The following is an 18,035-nucleotide window of genomic DNA, read 5'->3' as shown; positions in this document are numbered from 1 at the left end:
CCTGTGGAATTCAGAGGACAACTTAGAGGAATCAATTCTTTCTTTCTACTGTGGGGATTCTGGGGATTGAACTCAAGTCATCAGGCTTGTTGGCAGGCATCTTTACCTGCTGATCCATCTTTGCCAGTCCCTAAATTAAGTTTAGGTTTGACTCTAATGGAAGATTACTTTTTTGTTACTGTTTTTGGCAGGGTTGGGGATTTAGCCAGTGCTTTGTAAGTGCTACATAAGTGCTCTATGACTTTAACTATATCCCTAGTTCTGGAAGATTGCTTTTAAATATTAGTAAAAATATTTACCATGCTACTGTGAGCAGTGGACTCAACTAGGCACCTGGGATAATTAGTTCAAAGGCATATAGCCCTTAACTCCCGAGGAACTGAGATCCTACTGAAGTAGGAAATATACTTCAAAAAAAGCTAGTATCAAAACTGAGTGTGGAGCAGTAGGATGTTTTAATTGAGTAAAGGTGCATGAGGACCTGCATTTGATCTCTAGAACCTATGTGGTAGAAAGATCTGACTTCTGAAACATGTCATATGGCCTTAAAATGTACATGCATACGTATATATACACACACACATACACACTGTTTTGCATGGCTGCAATGGGTGAGCTCTGAGAATGTGGGGTCCTTAGAGTGGTCTAAGACCACTCTAAGGACCCCACATCACTCCAGGATTGCTTCTTGCTGCTGATAATGTCTTTCCTGTCACTATCACATAGCCTAATGATTCCTGAGCATCAGCCCACCCTATTGGGCTGATTTCCTGCAGAATCAATATGAAGATATACTCTCATGCAGTAACGCTGTGTTATGAATTGGTGACTTCATTATTCCTGATAATTATTTTATAGAATTCCTAAGTTGATACAAGTAATCTCAAACTTCCTGTAGAATAAAAGCTGTAATTAGAGCTCCATGAACCTTCATGTTTCATGAACTAATTGCACTAGTAAAAGAAAGCAAGTTTGGAACAATTTACCATCAAGGAAAACATACCCTCTAGGTTAGGGACAAGGCCATTGTCTGGTAGCTAAAGGTCCTAAACAGGGACTGGACAATTTATTATAGGTACAGGGACAGAAAATAAATGATGGACTAGTCTTTCTATATAAGACTTACACAAGGCAGATGATTTGTCTCTTGACAAAATCATGCTAACTTACGACATTAGAAAAAATCATTGCTTTAAACTTATAATGAACTTTAGGAGCTAGTAACAGGTATATCTAGTCTAGTATGAGTCTTAATAGAGAGTCATGTAAACAATTCTGCTGTAATTCCTTAAGTCTTACTGATCTATGACATGAACTATTGCCTTAAACTTACTATTGGAATGTAAAAATGCTTAGAAAACTGTGTGATCAATTATCCTGAGAAAGTATAAAAATTAAGAACCTTTATAAACTGACGGTGTAGCTTTCTTCAGCTTTATCTAGTATATGTGTCTCTTGTGTATGTCTGAATTTTTTCTTTTCTCTCTGGTTCACACAGAGTTAATGAACTCTGAGCCTCTCATCTGACCAGGGAGGGGCCTTTGAGCCAGAGAGGACAGAACCCTAGTAACTAGCTTTTTTTCTTAATCTGCTGCTATCAGCAGGAATTTATTGTCAGAAGCTAGTGGCAGCTTTTGGCCATAGAATAGCAGAGTTAAAGAAAGAGAAAATTTACCAAAAGTTAGCAACTTTCATCCTGAAATCACTGATATCACCCATTGCTACCTGCCTCAGTGTATCTTGGATGCCGGGCTGGTCACTAACAATGAGGGATGTAGATAAGATCTAAATTTAGCTTTGAAGGACATTAGATCTGCTCACTGAGAGAGAAGGATGGAGAGAGGAGGAGAGTGAGTACAGTGGTGATGACATATACAGTGATGTGTTCCCAGTTCACATGTTAAATCTGTTTTTATGTGCTGAGATTATAAAGATGAATTTGGAGTTCCAGGAAGAAGTTATATAGTGGAAGGCTAAGGTTTTGAGGCTTCATGTCTTACATAAAGGGAATGAGGGGGCTTTTGAGTTGGTTGAAGTACATAAATATATATGAAGTGGGAAAAGGGGACTGTTGAGATCATTCACTGTTAGGGAAATTTAGATGTGAGCTCATGAAGCCTAGGGCAACAGAGGTGTTCTAGAAATTGGGAGCACATTTAAAGAAATAGTAAAGAAGCATTAACTACACAGTAATTGGCAGACTAGGAAAAGAGGAGACATGCCATAGTAAGATTAGGAGACTTGGGTTGTGGAGATGTCTATGAAAAGTGTAAGTATCTGAGTTTGGATTCCTGGTACCCAAATAAAAACCATATAAGGGCGCTGTTGGACTCATCTGTAACACCAACACTAGGGACAGGGTTCAAGATGATTCTGGGGAGGAGGGACTCCCTGACCAGCTAGCCTGGGCTTACTGAGCAGTCCTGTCTCAGAAAGTCATCTAGTATCCACCCTGGCTTCCACATATGCATGCCTAGACTAGTGCAGCCACCCCACACTTGCACACACTGGCCTATACCATTGCCATCCACAAAGAATTATAACATCCCTGAAGAGTTTTTTTAGAGAGAAAGGTAATGAATTTTAAGTCAATGATAGGAAGATTGCAGCACCCCTCCTCCTCCTCCAAAAAAAAAAAAAAAAAAAAAAGGCCAGGGGAATAAAACATAAGGTTAAGTTGATAGTTTAGAAATCAGTTGTGTAGAGTTTCAAAATGATGAAGAGAATCTGAGTCAGGCGGTGGTGGCGCACGCCTTTAATCCCAGCACTTGGGAGGTAGAGGCAGGCAGATTTCTGAGTTCGAGGGCAGCCTGGTTTACAGAGTGAGTTCCAGGACAGCCAGGGCTATACAGAGAAACTCTGTCTCGGAAAAAAAAAAAAAAGAGAATCTGGGTTGTTGTTTTGTAGTCTCTCATTTGGGGTCTTGGAATACTATGTGTATATGAGAAGGGAGAGGAAGATTTGAAATAAACAAGAATAATAAGTAGTGTTTCTACCAGTAGGGCTATAGTGAATACTATGTAGAAATAAAGAATAAGGACTAGGGAAAGATTTTTAGTTGGAGTTTTTCTTGAAGCCTTGGAGAAAGCAGGTTCAGTTGGATAGAGTGTGTGAGGTTAGACAAAAGAAGTTAATAAAGATGAACAGTGATGTGTAGTTAGGGGAAAGAGAAGTATTTTCTTGAAAGTAAACAAGGTTAGAGTTGGGTAGAGTGTTTGATACCTAAGTTTGCCGTGAGCCTTTGAAGATACGAGCAACCGATGGAACTCAGTTGCAGAGAGAGTGAACCTAAAGTGTTGCTTTGACCCTACAAAGAAGGAAGGGCATTTCCTACACCCTGCTGAGGACAGGGAAGAGGGATGTTAGCATGGCTGCCCGAGAGCTTGCTTACATAGACTAGGCTGTTCTTCTAGACTAGAGGTCCACCAGTTAGTGCTTCCAGTGCTGGGATTGGTGGTGTGGACCACCACACCCGGGCCCGGAGAACTTTCTGAAATGTATAAGATGTTGATGGTGTGATCCATGCTTATGTCCCAGAACCCAGGGAGAATGCTGTCTTGTTTGAGACCATCCTGGCTTACAGAGTAAGACCTTGTCTTCATCAAGGGAAAAAGAAAAGAGAATGAAGGATAAATGGACCTTGAGAACTTGTTAGGAGGTTCTAAGGAGAGAAGTTCAGCTATTCGAATACTGGCCAAAGACCTGCCCTCCTTTATTCAGGAAGGTTATTCTCTTTGACTGAGTGCCCAGCTTTGGGAGGGATGCTCAAGGAGCGGCAAGGGAGGAAGGATACACCCATCTAGTCAGCCATGAGAGTAGATTCCTGAGCTCCTGCAAGTGGTTGCTAAAGAGATGTGATTTCTGTTTGAGTTGTGATTGTTATGAAGTCAGGTAAACTCTGTGGAGTAAGTACATGGTAGGTGTTATGTGTGTGTGCAATCCGTCATCTAGTAGATAAAATGGTATCACAGTTCTCTCAGGTTACACACAACTCAGCGGGTTCTGGTGGCAGTGTTGTAGGCTAGGCTCATGCGGAAGACGAGTAAGCCGCACAGACAGACTTTTTGATAGTGTACAGTCCCTAGAGCACTCAGTCATAACTAGTGCCGTTATAAAGACACTCATCTGCTCCTGGTCTCCTTCAACACTGACGGCACTCAGAAGGCCCTTAAGCTTTAAATTGCCAGGAAAGTTTTTTAGATTTTTGTAGATAAAAAACTTCAGTGGAAATATTAATGTTTGACTTGAAAATTATGAAAGCCATTTGGCTGCTACTTAATGCCATACACAAGTTTGGTATATAAAGTCTTTCATGGATGATAATCCATACATAAAGTATCCATTAACTATTATATTTTTGCTACTCTTGGATTGTACAACTTAAATGTCCTGGGACTATTTTTTAGTTTTCTGCAGCTTTTGGCATTTAACTCTTCACTAATAGAAATGTTTTGGTTTTTTTGTTTGTTGTTATTTTTTTTTCAGATGTTCCTGTTTGGCTTATACTATAAAAAGCTGAATAAGACATTTATTTGGACTGGTTCATTAGTGTGATTTGTGGATGTCTGCAGTGAGTTTGGGGAAAGTGATGCTCTTGTCAGTGTCTGTAGTAGTTACACATAGTAAGCAGAAAGGATTCAGCCAGTTTTCTTTTTCTAGTAAACTGAATGCACACATGTTCTTGACTGAGAAATTTGGGTGTCAGTGTGGTTGGATCAGGAACTCATGTTATCTAACAGATGGGTAGAAAACATGTTCATAATCCAATTTGGCCAATATAGTCCTATAAATGGGTTTAACCATTACTTTTTTCTTTTTGAGTTTTATGAGCCACTTAATTTTTTCAAATTAGATTGTTTTTAATTAAGGGAGTGGTACTTTCAGCAGTGAGAGCACTTGATATTCTTGTAGAGAACCCTGATTCTGACTTCTAATAGTCACAGGGTAGCTCACAGCCAGCCATCTGTAACTTCAGTCTGGGCATCTGACACTCTCTTCTGGCCTCTGTGGGCATTAAGCATGCATGTGGTGCCCAGACATGCAGGCAGTATGCACGGGCGCGCGCGCACACACACACACACACACACACACACACACACACACTCCATTAGCTGTATTTTAAGTGTTCTTGGTCACACGGTTAATGGGTACTCAGTGTACAATAATGACTTCCCATTGTCATGGAAGCTCCATAGGACAGTGGCACTCAGTTTTTAATTGGTGCTTGATATTGGGAAAGTAAATGTCAGAAATTTAGCAAAAAAAAAAAAAAAACAAAACAATTTCTACTATTGTAGTCCTAGTAACTCAGCTTTATTGAAGTTAAGTGTTATTTTTTTCAGGTAAGGTTTATATTTAGATTTGGTATTAGGTTTAATCAGAGATCACTAATATTGGACAGCAGGGATTTATTATCTGGTTCTACTAGGCTGCTTATTTTTTTATTTTTAATTTTTTATTTATTTTTTATTTTTTGGTTTTTCGAGACAGGGTTACTCTGTATAGCCCTGGCTGTCCTGGAACTCACTCTGTAGACCAGGCTGACCTCAAACTCAGAAATCCGCCTGCCTCTGTCTCCCAAGTGCTGGGGTTAAAGTCGTGCGCCACCACTGCCCGGCACTAGGCTGCTGCTTTAAGTTTTACTTAGGTATTGATATTATTTGTCAGTAAGTGTTACTTATGCAAAGGGTAAAATGAAGAGGTTTCGATATGTATGTAGCTGGAGTGAGTTCAGGGAAATTGATGCTGTTGTCAGTGTCTATAGTAGTTACACTTAGCAAGCAGAAAAACTCAGCCTCTGTCTTTATAATTGAGACCAGTTTTCTGTGTTGCTGTGGGTGATGCAGCTCAGTGCTGAGTGCTCGAGGGCTTTGGGCTCCGTCCCTGGCTCTGCAGAAAAGCAGTGGGGGAGCTTGGCTCTTGTTCCTGTTTTTTTCCCACTCTTGCTTACCTCAAGAAAGACAGATTTTGTCTGAATAGATTGGTTGACATTTTCTATAATCTTTCATAGATGAGCATCATTAAATATGTTTTCTTTTTGGTCTGGCATCTTTTTCCATGTGTTATTTAGAGATTATTTCATTTTTCATGTATAAATGGTTCATTACATTTAAAAAATTATGGTTGATTTTGGTTTTGGGAGACAGTATCCTTTAGCCCATACTGATCATAAAATCCCTGTGTAGCCAAGGAAAACTCGGAACTCTGATTTTTCTCTCTCTTTATTCCAAGTGCTGGGATTGCAAATATGTACTACTATGCCTGGCAGTTTAATGCTTCTTAGTCTATTAATATTTTTCTACTTATTCATTAGTTGTTGGTCACATTTGGGTTGATTCTAATTTATGTTATTGCAAACAAATTTCTTTGAACATTTATTCATAGGTGTTTGTATTGTTTTCATTTATTTCTCTTGAGTATTTATTCTCATGTATTTAGTTCTCTTGAGTAAATACTTCAGTGTGCAGTGGCTGGATCAGATGGTAGATTGTGCACCTAACCCTTCACAAGCGTCTAGTTGAGGCCAAGGATGTAGTTCCTTGCTGGGATTCCTTGCCTGGTCTCTAGGAGGATCCCGGGCTTCATCACCAGCACTGCACACAGACAGCTAGCTACACAAACACCTGCAGAGTATGAGCGTTCCAGTGACTCACTTTTTAGTATGTATAAAGCTTTTAAATTTTATCTGATAGACTTGATAAGAGAGCCAGCTGAAATTACTTTCAATTCTTTTTTAAAGTGCCAGTTCACTATTGCTATATTTCTCATTTAAAAAATAAACAAACAAACAAACAAACAAACCCAAAAAAACTGGGGTTCTACTTATGTGTGTGGTTGTGTGATTGTTTGAGATTATGCATACCACATGGGTACAGTGCCCACAGAGACCAGAAGGCATGGGAACCCTGGAGCTGGTGGTTGTGAGCTATTTGATGTTCTAGGAAGCAAACCCAGGTCCTATGGAAGAGCAGCAAGTGATTTTAACCTGCTGAGCTGTCTCTCCAGCCTCTTACTTCCCACTTTCTTATTTTTGATAGTTATTTAGTCACGAATGGTGATTTGAGTTTATAAGATTCAATTTATAAGATCTGATACATTTTCTTCTTCCTTACTTATTTTTCTTTTTGTTTCAGCGGCCCCTTTGTTGCTTTATGCAAACAGACGGGACTTGAGATTGGTTGATGCTACAAATGGCAAAGAGAATGCAACGATTGTAGTTGGAGGCTTGGAGGATGCAGCTGCGGTGGACTTTGTGTTTGGTCATGGCTTGATATACTGGAGTGATGTCAGCGAAGAAGCCATTAAACGAACAGAGTTTAACAAGACTGAGAGTGTACAGAATGTTGTTGTTTCTGGATTACTGTCCCCGGATGGGCTGGCATGTGATTGGCTTGGAGAAAAATTGTACTGGACAGATTCTGAAACTAATCGTATTGAAGTTTCTAATTTAGATGGATCTTTACGAAAAGTTTTATTTTGGCAAGAGTTGGATCAACCCAGAGCTATTGCCTTAGATCCATCAAGTGGGTAAGTGTGTAATGTACAAAAGGCATTCCAGTTTCTTTTCCTAGTCTTCCTCATTGGTAAATACCCCCTCACTGATAGGGGAAAAGAAAGAGAAAGGACTTTTGGGGTTTCATTGTCAAGTAGACTTGACTATGGAAAGTTGAATTTGTTCTTAAAAGACAGTGTGTATCCACCATGTATTCTTTGTTGGTGGGGGTGCAAATTAATAGAACCAGTTTGGAGATTTCTCAAAAAAATTAAAACTAGAACAACCATGTAACCCAAGTATTTCATTCCTGAGTGTATATCTGGAGAACTAATTACCATACCTTAAGAGACACTTGTATGTATGTATGTACATTTGTAACTGCTTTATTCACTACAGCAAAGCATTAGAATCAACCTAGTTGTCAGTCAACAGATGAATGGATTATGTGTGTATGTGTGTGTATATGTATGTATGTAGTATATATATACACACATACACACACATGCACACACATATACAGTTCAGCTCCAAAGAAAAGTAAAATTAAAATATTTCCGGGAAAATGGATGGTATAGTTTCAGTGTAACTAGAAAAGAGAAGAAAGGGTAAATGTTAGAGGATTAGGAAGGACTGAATGTGGGCAATGGACATGAGATCTGAAAAAGGCTGTAAAGTTGATTGTTTTCCTAGCTGTAACACTAGTGTGGATTTTTTTTTGTTTTTGTTTTTGATCGTGGATAAGTACATAAATATAGTGGGGTGGCGGTGGCGGCGCATGCCTTTAATCCCAGCACTTGGGAGGCAGAGGCAGGTAGATTTCTGAGTTCGAGGACAGCCTGGTCTACAGAGTGAGTTCCAGGACAGCCAGGGCTATACAGAGAAACCCTGTCTCTAAAAACCAAAAAACCAAAACCAAAACCAAAACAAAACCCCACATAAATATATATCTAGTAAATGAAAGTATAAAATCAAATTTAAAGCTTTGTGGCTTCAGAATTGATGCTTAAATTGTATAGAAGTTTATTGAGATGTATAGACTTTGGGTCTGGTTAGTTTGGGCGTATAATTTTTATTTGCAGTTTTTAAATAAAGCTTATAAAATTAAAAAATATAAAAAACAGTGTAAATAGTTTTGTTTCTTACAGCAGTTACAGAACAGCCATGTTTATAGTTGTCGGCTTTTTTCTTCATTGTTTAAAGAGAGAAGGAAGACTTAGTATCTCATCACTTCAGATAATGTTTTAAAAATATTCTTGATTTTAGACTGTCACATAAACAGGCATTTTGCAATAGTATCTTTTATATTAAGCTGTGACATACCACTTACTGTTTCTATGCTGAATGGAAAGAATAAATATTAAATAACTTATTTTTACTTAGCTGGGATTTTACACATTTCATGATCTTGCAGTAATGGGGTGGTGCCCACTTCCTCTCAACCCAAGGCCTTGCCTCATTCAGGCGAGGCGAGTGTCCCACTACTGTGCTACATCCCTAGTGCTGTATGGCTTGATGGCTTGAAACTGGAAACCCTGCACCACGCAACATGGTCTCGGTGCCTACATTGCCCCTCCTTTGCCTTCCAGCCTTGCTGTTTCACGTTTGCATTCAGTGTACTGTTATGGCTAAACGGAGGGAACTGTGCTCCTGAGCTTGCAGTGACTCAGCTAGTACTCTATTAAACCCAAAGGCATCTTCTGAGGACTTTTCATATTATAATGAGTTTCTTTGATTTTTTTTTTTTTTAAGATCAGTATGTTTTAAGCATTAGAATGTTTTAAACCTCTTTGTAAAGGGAGTAAATTAATGTTGCGTACTAAAGTGGGACCTGTAGGAAGTCAGAGAAAGGTTTGTATGGATTTGCTTGTCTTGATATCAGGTCTCATTTGCAAGCATATATTAAAGATGATGCTATGTTGTAAAAAGATGAGAAATTTGCCGTGAATCTGGGGTTGCTTAGAGCTTCATCATGACCGTGAGTAAGATTTAACAAGAAGAGACTTTTTATTTAAGTATGGAACCTGTCTTAGTCAGGGTTTATTTGGCTTACTTCCACATTGCTGTTTATCACCAGAGGAAGTCAGGACTGGAACTCAAGCAGGTCAGGAAGCAGGAGCTGATGCAGAGGCCATGGAGGGATGTTCCATGGAGGGTTTGCTTCCCCTGGCTTGCTCAGCCTGCTCTCTTATAGAACCCAAGACTTCCAGCCCAGGGATGGCACCACCTACAAGGGGCCCTACCCTCTTGATCACTAATTGAGAAAATGCTCCACAGCTGGATCTCATGGAGGCACTTCCTCAACTGCAGCTCCCTTCTCTGTGGTAACTCCAGCCTGTGTCAAGTTGGCTCACAAAACCAGCCAGTACAGAACCCAACTCAGTTTACCACTGAGAGCAGTCCCAAAGTGTAGCTTCTAACCATATCAGTCCAGGGCTTACCAAGGCAAAACCCACAAAGTTACAGTTTTAGTTCTTTTTGAAAAGAATAACTGCTGTTCTACAACAGTAGAAACAGCAGATAGTCTTATGACTATCTTGCAAGAACAGCAGAATTTACAAGATCAGTCAATTTAAGAATAGTCTTCAACTGGGAAAAAGGGAAATGGTTAGTTGCCAGGGATACATCCTGTACAAGCAAGAGGCTTACATATTAGAGGCTGTTTTTTTTTTGTTGTTGTTGTTGTTGTTTTGTTTCTCAAGCATAAAATCTAAACTTTAAATGTAATTTTTTTTCTGGCCCTGCTCGCTCTGTAAATGTAATGTTAACCATTACAAAGGAGTATCTATTAAAGTGAGATGATCCTTTAAAAATATATATATTTTTAGGGTGTGCAAAAGTGAAAGGACAGCTTTCAGGGCAGTTCACCCAACCACATGGATCAAACTGCTGGGCAGGCTTGGTGCAAGTGCCTTTATCTAGTATCATTACTCTCCAAGCCATCTCCCTGGCCCCTTAAAATAAATTTGTTTATTTATATGTATATTGGTGTTTTGCCTGCATTTTATGTCTGTGTGAGGGAGTCAGATCTCCTGGAACAGGAGTTACACACAGTTGTGAGCTGCCATATGGGTGCTGGGAATTGAACTCTGGTCTTCTGGAAGAGTAGCTAGTACCCTTAACCATTGGGCCACCTCACCAACCCCTCCTAGATCTTAATAATGCATCAGAAGATGGGTTAGGAATCAGAAGGGTGGGCCTTAGACTGCACAGTGAGCTTTCCTGATAAGAATGTGGCTCTAGAGAACTCTGAAACAGTCTTGAGGCGTGGAGCTGGCATTTTGCTCTTAGGGTCTGTAGGTCTGAGGGTGCTGGTGTGTCTGCGGTCACTGCTGTTGGAGATCACAGATTTGGTGCTTTTCCCTGCTCGTTAGGGAGGAAGTCTTCTGAAAGGCTGCTCTCCCCTTACCCAGCCCCCAGCCTCTTCCCCTCTCCCTTCTGGCCAGGATTTCTCAGAGTTTCACAGTGTAACTCAGGCTGGCCTGGCATTTGTAATCCTCCTGCTTCATCTTTCTGAGAGCTGGGATTAGAAGTTTATGGTCTACCATCCTCACCCCCTTTTTCTTCTTGATAAACTTATTCTTACCTCTATAAGGATGATAACTGAAATTAGCTGGCTAATGGTTAATCTGTTTTAGACCTCTCCATTTCTTAACTTCATTTGAGAAGAAAGGGAGGTATAGTTTTAAGGATATACTGCCTATTTAAGGATAGAAAACTTGGGAGAAACAACTTTTCACAGAATGTTTATTATGTTGCATGTATTTGGAGATGGCAGTATAGAAGGAGTTAGAGCTCGGGTTGCTTATTCTGGTCCATGGTTTTACAGCTTTGGTAGCACAGTTCTGGTTGGTTTAGCAACCTTGTGGTATACAACACACACATACACAATATAAATAAATATGATTAACATGTAATTGGGAACAAGTAAAATTTGTCTAAATGGTATACATCTGATAATTGGTATAATAGGGAAATTATTTGATTGTATTTTAAACTCATAGAATAAAAATATATATTCTATCACTCTTTCAGTATTACTGATCTTAGATTTGTGTCACAGATTGTGGTTTTAGTGCAAAAAGAATTACAGGTAGAATTTACCACTTGTCACACAGAAGAGATGATTTCCAGATTTATTTTCTAGGGGAAACATGAAGTTTATTTTGCAGATAAAGTTCAGATAAAGATGGTGCTGAGGAATAAAGTAGACTTTTTTAGAACCCCAGGACCCTCGGAGTTGAGAATCAGACGAGTCAGTTGTGTGAAAGGAGCCAGTGGGATGACTACAGCTGAGTGCTCTGCACCGCTGTGTGAAAGGAGCCAGTGGGATGACTGTACAGCTGAGCGCTCTGCACCGCTGTGTGAAAGGAGCCAGTGGGATGACTACAGCTGAGTCCTGGGAACTGGTGCAGATATCTGTGTGCATTTGGATGTGTGGAGTTCCTTTGTGTTATCAGTTCATTTAGCCTAGACCGGAGGAAGAGCTTTCTAAATTGGCCTCTATTAGTCTGGTCCTGCCTCCCCTCCCCTTTGCTTTCAGTACTTCTGTTTGGTAGTGTAGAAGTCAGGCCAACGAGTAAGAAAATATGTGTCTTATAAAATTGTTCCAGAAAGCAGTGTCGACCTTTATATTGGGTAGAGGACATTCTTGGGTAATTAAAAACAAAGCACCTCATTTGGATTTCCACGCTTCTATACCTTGGTGACACTGACAGCCTGGTTCAGGTGCAAGTCCCATAGTAATTCTGAGTAAGTAATTTTTGCTTGATTCCAAATCACTAAATATTTCTCCTAAGTCAGTGATTCAGCTTGAGTTCATCCTGTTTGTGGCCAGTGATCTTCCTGTCTTAGCCAACTGAATGGCATGTTTTAAAGATATATATATTTTTATATTCATTGTTAAGTATAATAGTAACACTAAAAGTTTACTTAAAATGTTTGTGTAAATAATCAGGAGATGGAGGTATAAGGATAAAGAATTAGAGGCAAGCCTGGCTGCAAGTTCAAGGCCAAACCCGAGATATATTGTAAGATTATGTCTCAAAACCTCAAGGGTTAGGTTATACCTTATATAGATATCTGATAGGGAGATTATCGTAAGTTATGTTTTAAAATATGTATTGCACTGGTATATCAAGATGACTGAACTAGTTCCTGCCACATTCAGGTGTTTGATAAATATGCTTTGAATAGCTGAACTTTATAAATAAATAGTGTTCATATAATGTATTTTCTTTAATACATTCTGTTTTTCTTAAGAATATAAAGCATTTTTAAGAAAGTGTACATTTTAGCATTGTCTCTTTGAATTAATGTTTATAGTTTGGAACTGTTGTGATGTCTCTGTGGGCAAAGATACTTGCTGCTGAGCCTGGCAACCTGAGATTGATCTGCAGAACCCACAGGGTAGGAAGAGAGCTGACTCACAGAAGTTAGCCTCTTCCACACTTGCAGCAGTAAAGTGCACATGTGCTCTCACCTCTGTACACACACGCACACACACGTACACATGTGCTCTTATCTCTACTCACACACGCACACACACGTACACACACACACACACACACACACACACACACACACGCACCAATTCTTTACATTAGTTCCCCCAGCCCTGTGTGTGTATACTCACATGCACGTGAGCGTGAGTGTGTGTGTGTGTGTGTGTAGGAAAGAAGAAATGAGATCTAAGAGAGGAGGAAAAGAGCAGAAGGGAGTGTAACAGAATGCAGGTGTCATGCAAGCCGACTGGACGGGAGAGTTATTTAGTGGAGGAGAGACAGCAACAAGACTAGGACAGAAAAGTGAGAAAGACAATGGAGGAGGGGCCCAGGCCAGAGCAAAGAACAGTCACAGGTGTAGGAGCATGCTGTAACAAAGTAGATTGAACCCAGGATCTTGTCCACCAGCTCCTGAACTGTTACATCAAGTTTCAGAAGAGACATGTTAAGAGAGCTGGGTATAATGGCTTGTGCCTATAATCCTAACACTTGGGAGTCTGAGACAGGAGTAGTCCATTATTTTGAGGCTAGGCCAGGTTATATCAATGAGTTCCCCAGAACAGAGTAGACTCTGTCTTACTACAAATGTAGACATTTTATGAAAGCATTCTGAACTTTTTATTTCACATGTATAAATTTAAGTCAGCAACTTGGGTATGTTATATTTAGAACTGTGGGGTTCTGCCCCTCTTTTAAACGTAAGTGATAACTTATTTATCTATGTATGTATTTTAAAATTTATTCATTCTTGCAGTTTCCTACCTGTATGTATTGTACTTGTATTGTAGCTCTTCCCCACCCATGTTTTCTTGTGTATCCCCTCCTTCCTCAGGTTCTTGCTGCATCCCCATCCCCCATCATGTCTTTTTGTCCCATAAGCTCAGGTCTCACTCAGGTCAGGCTGGTCTTGGTAGCCTCGGAGTAGCTGAGAAAGCTTGGGGCTCTCATGCTAAGTTTAGAATTGTTCCTACAGAACAGGTCCTTAAAACATTGATTCTACTCTTCTTATTGCGTGTTTTACACTGGCTTTCCTTATTCACAGCTATTTTGCCTTTAAAACCTACTTAAGCCCCTACCCCTTACATTTTAAAGTACTTTAAAATAAAAGGAGTTTTGGTTTTTTTTTTGTTTTAATTGCAAAATGGAAAATGTAGCCAAGAAACTTATATTTATGGTTTCTGTTTTCTACTTTTTAGTTAAATTAGTATTTATTTGGAAGTGGGCTAACATTTTTATTAGCATATATGCATTGTAAAAATAATGGTTTTATTATATACATATTTTTATACATGTAACATTTTTTAAAAGATTTATTTATTTATTATATGTAAGTACCCTGTAGCTATCTTCAGACACTTTTTCTTCTCGTTCTGGCCTTGCTTGCTCTGGCCCTACATGGAACATTTTAAAATTCTTATTCCCTGTGAAACAACCCCTTGCTCCCTTTTCACTGCCTTTTTAAATAGAAAGACACAGATAAATAAAAACTGTTATTACCTAAAGATGAAGAGTAATATGTTAGAAAAATTATTAGTCTTGTCAGGAAATATAAGTTGTGCCTAATCAGCTTCTGGGATGTGCATCTAGGTCATTGGGAGGCAATGTGTTGAGCATATATAGGTGTTCTCTAATATTAGAATAGAACCTTTTTTCCTGAAAATGTTCTATCCCTCAACCACTTTTTTCTTTATGTACAGTGATGTTCATAATTTTGTGTCAAGTTAATGAATTGTAATTGTCTGTGTGTGTGTTTGTCTCAGCTGTGTTGATCTGGCTGTCTTGAGAACTCACTGTGAAGCCAGGCTGGCCTCCAGCTCATGTTCTGTTTGCCTTTGCCTACTGAATGAAGTTGTTTAATTTTTTTGTTCTGTATTTTAAGTCTACTTTTATTAAGGGAATACTGGAAGGAAACATTTGTACTAAATGACTTTATATAGCATAATATTTTCAGAGCTTTGTTTTTTAATGAAAGCTTTCTTTGTAAGACTTTGTTTTTGTTTGCTTTTTTTGCTGCCAATTTGTCGAATTCAAAGTGGGGCCTCTGGAGTGGTAGGTAAGCACTACCTCCAGCCACATTCCTCACCGGCAGTCTACGCTTCACAGTTACCTTCTGAGCAGGAAGAAGGACATTTTGTGTTGGTGAAGAATAAGACGTTTCGCTTGCTTGGTTGGTTTGAGACAAGTCTTTGTGGTTCTGGGTAGTCTTCAACTCCATGGCCCTGCTTGGGAGTACAAGGTCTCTTCCCAACTGTGCTCATTCTCCTGTCTCAGCCTCTTAGGTCCAAGTGATTATGCCTGGCTCTGTATTTAATTTTGGACCTGGGAGTTTCTGTACTATATATGATAAATTCAAACTCTCAACCTTTGTGAGGGCACTTTGTGGCTACAGTGTCTGGCGAGTCTTTCAGTGGGTTAAGCCATGAGACAAGCGCTGCTCGCTTTCTCTGCTGGTGGGCTCCTTGCTCTCTTGAGTTGTTCATCCGGTTAGTGCTTGTGAAGGAATCTTAACACAGGCTTCCTTGTGTTCTAGGGTTTGTCTTTTTCCTTCCCTTGCCACCACCATAGAAACCTTTTAGATTCTGGGATAAGAAAACCCTCTAGGGTTGTTGTCCACGAAGTCTAGCAAATTTTGCCTTTTTTCTGTCATGTTTGGTCACTGAAGATCACCCCATCCTTGATACCCTATATATGCTGGGTATATATTTGATCTGTACAAATCAAGTAAAAAGCGGTAGTTTTCTGGTTAACTTGTTACCAAGTTGCTAGAACCAGGAATTCCCACTTCTGTGTTTACTATGTTGGAAGGCAGCTCCACTTAGCACTGTACCTCCCACACACTGCCTAACACTGCCTGTTAAAGTAGCTGGATTGGACGCGTTCTTTAGAGCTGTAAAACATGCAAAACTTGAATGTGTGTGCAATTTGAATTTAGAGAGATGGAAGATGGATGTGCCTACATATTGTAATAGATTACTTAATGTATTTTATATTACTAGTGTGAATGTTAATAACAGATCAGTAACTTAAGGATCATGAAGTGAATTGTGACAATATAGATTTGGTTTGCTTGTGTTTTATAGCTCAACTCTGATATCTTTTTCTGTAATTACATCTTCTAAAGGGTGAGCATTTATTCAGTTTAGCTTTATTGCAACCAAAAATTTCTGAATATCTTTATTTTGGAAAGCTAGATTCAGATTGAATGCTTATACCAAAATAAGGATTTATGAAGATTTTGAAAATGTTCATGATTTTTTTCTTACCTAATCATAGAAAATACATGTTTGTAATGCAATAAATTTGTATAAAGTAGCTTGTATCTAATTTGTCAGTATGAAATATTTTTATATTTTTGGTATAACAGTTTTGTTGTCTTTGAAACTCAGTGTTTACTCTCAATCCCTTTCAGTGGAGATGAAGCCTTTCTTCTGTACTTTATTCCATTTAAAATTATTTTTCAGAAAGCATTACAAATAGGCTAGACACAGCAACGAAATTCTATTCATGTGGACACTAACCGACAGCTTAGGACAGCCTGGTATTAATTTTCATGATTTGTGATGCATAGCAGATGTGCATACTGTTGCAAAGTAGGACTGTAACCACATATCCTTAATTCTTTAGTATCGATTAAATATGTTTACACTCTTAATTCAAAGCCAGAGTAGAAGCATTGAGGTCAAAATAAATTAGGAGGCAAGCAGGCTCCGTAATCCAAGAGTGAGTAAGTGCTGATGAAAAGAGGGTCCTCCTGAAGGAGGCTGTGCCTGTCTTTTGAGAAATGGAGATAATTTATCAACCTCCTGAGTGTTTTACTGATCTTACTTTTGAAGGCATTGATTAAAAGGCCTTCAGACTATATTCTTATATTAGTTGAATTTAGCAATTTTACTAGTTCTTCTAGGTATCCATAGCTCACTGAGAGAGAGGTTAAGTGCAATAAAGAACCAACCAAACCCACTCCTTCATCTGTGCCCACCAATTAGCTTTCACTTTTGAGTTCAAAGTAAGATAATGAGTGGAGGCAAGGAGCTTATCTCAGCAGTCTCAAGTGTGGATGTCTGGGTGAGAGTGGCATTTGATCTTGGCGCTTGTGTTCTGAGAGTTTCCCCTAAGGTGCTATAGTCTTGTGGTGCTTCCCATGGTGGAAACCCAGCTCTGGGTGAACGAACAGGTTAGGTTTCCTTCCTCACACTGACAACTTTCTTTTTTTCTAAAAAGAAAAAAAAGACAAATATTTATTTTCCCTTTTAAAATATTTATTTTTATGAGTATGAGTGTTATGCTGCATGTGTCTGGTGCCAGCAGAATTCAGAAGAGGGTTTCCAGTTTCCTAGAACTGCAATTTCCGATTTCTGCAAGAGTAGTAATTGCTTTTAACCACTTAGTTTAGTATAGAAAAAGATTACCTTTTAAACATTGCATTAATTTCAAAGCTTTTACTCTGGAATTAATACAGAATTAAGCTTGAATAGAAAATATATATTATTGTTAGTAATGAGTATTTCATGTAGGATAATGGCTCTCAACTATGGGCTACAACCTCCAGGGGGATGTGAATGACTCTTTGACAGAGGTTGCACATCAGATTTTCTACATATCAGATAGATACTTAATACAGTTCATGACAGTACAAAAATTACAGATATGAAGTAGCAACAAAAATAATTTTATGGTTGGTGTCACCACAGCATTAGGAAGGTTGAGAACCACTGATGTAAGAAAGAAATCAGTAGAATTTGTCAGACCTCAGGGACAAGGGGTGGGGAATGGGGAAGGTAGGAGACCCTAGACTCTGGTATGCTGCATTATTAACCATATTGCTGAATACTTCCAGTGTGAGAGCAGTTTGTGCTGATGCAAACCCCTTGATCACTGACCAGCTTTAATGTTTTGTGGTATTTATAATTTTGTTAAATATAAATGGGAAGTTTCTTCCTTCTCCGTTATTCCTAAAAAGAAGCATTCTAGAATGTCTGTAGCATTTGAATGTAAATAGCACATGTACCTGCTTAGGTTGTTTTTTTTTTTTTTTTTTT

At 39.0% G+C, this 18,035-nt stretch overlaps 1 protein-coding gene across 1 annotated transcript in view; it reads left to right on the top strand.

The window, feature by feature from the left end:
- The window catches only part of Lrp6 (LDL receptor related protein 6), a 128,520-nt gene that overhangs the window by 13,652 nt on the left and 96,833 nt on the right, over positions 1–18,035 (top strand). Inside the window, exon 2 of the mRNA XM_031383631.1 lies at positions 7,134–7,527. Within this exon, the coding sequence (XP_031239491.1) occupies positions 7,134–7,527 (394 nt within the window). The remainder of the gene's footprint in view (positions 1–7,133; positions 7,528–18,035) is intronic.

This window comes from Mastomys coucha, unplaced genomic scaffold, assembly GCF_008632895.1.
Source record: "Mastomys coucha isolate ucsf_1 unplaced genomic scaffold, UCSF_Mcou_1 pScaffold20, whole genome shotgun sequence".
In the NCBI taxonomy this organism is placed as follows: domain Eukaryota; kingdom Metazoa; phylum Chordata; class Mammalia; order Rodentia; family Muridae; genus Mastomys; species Mastomys coucha.
This window is presented reverse-complemented; position numbering and strand designations above follow the sequence as displayed.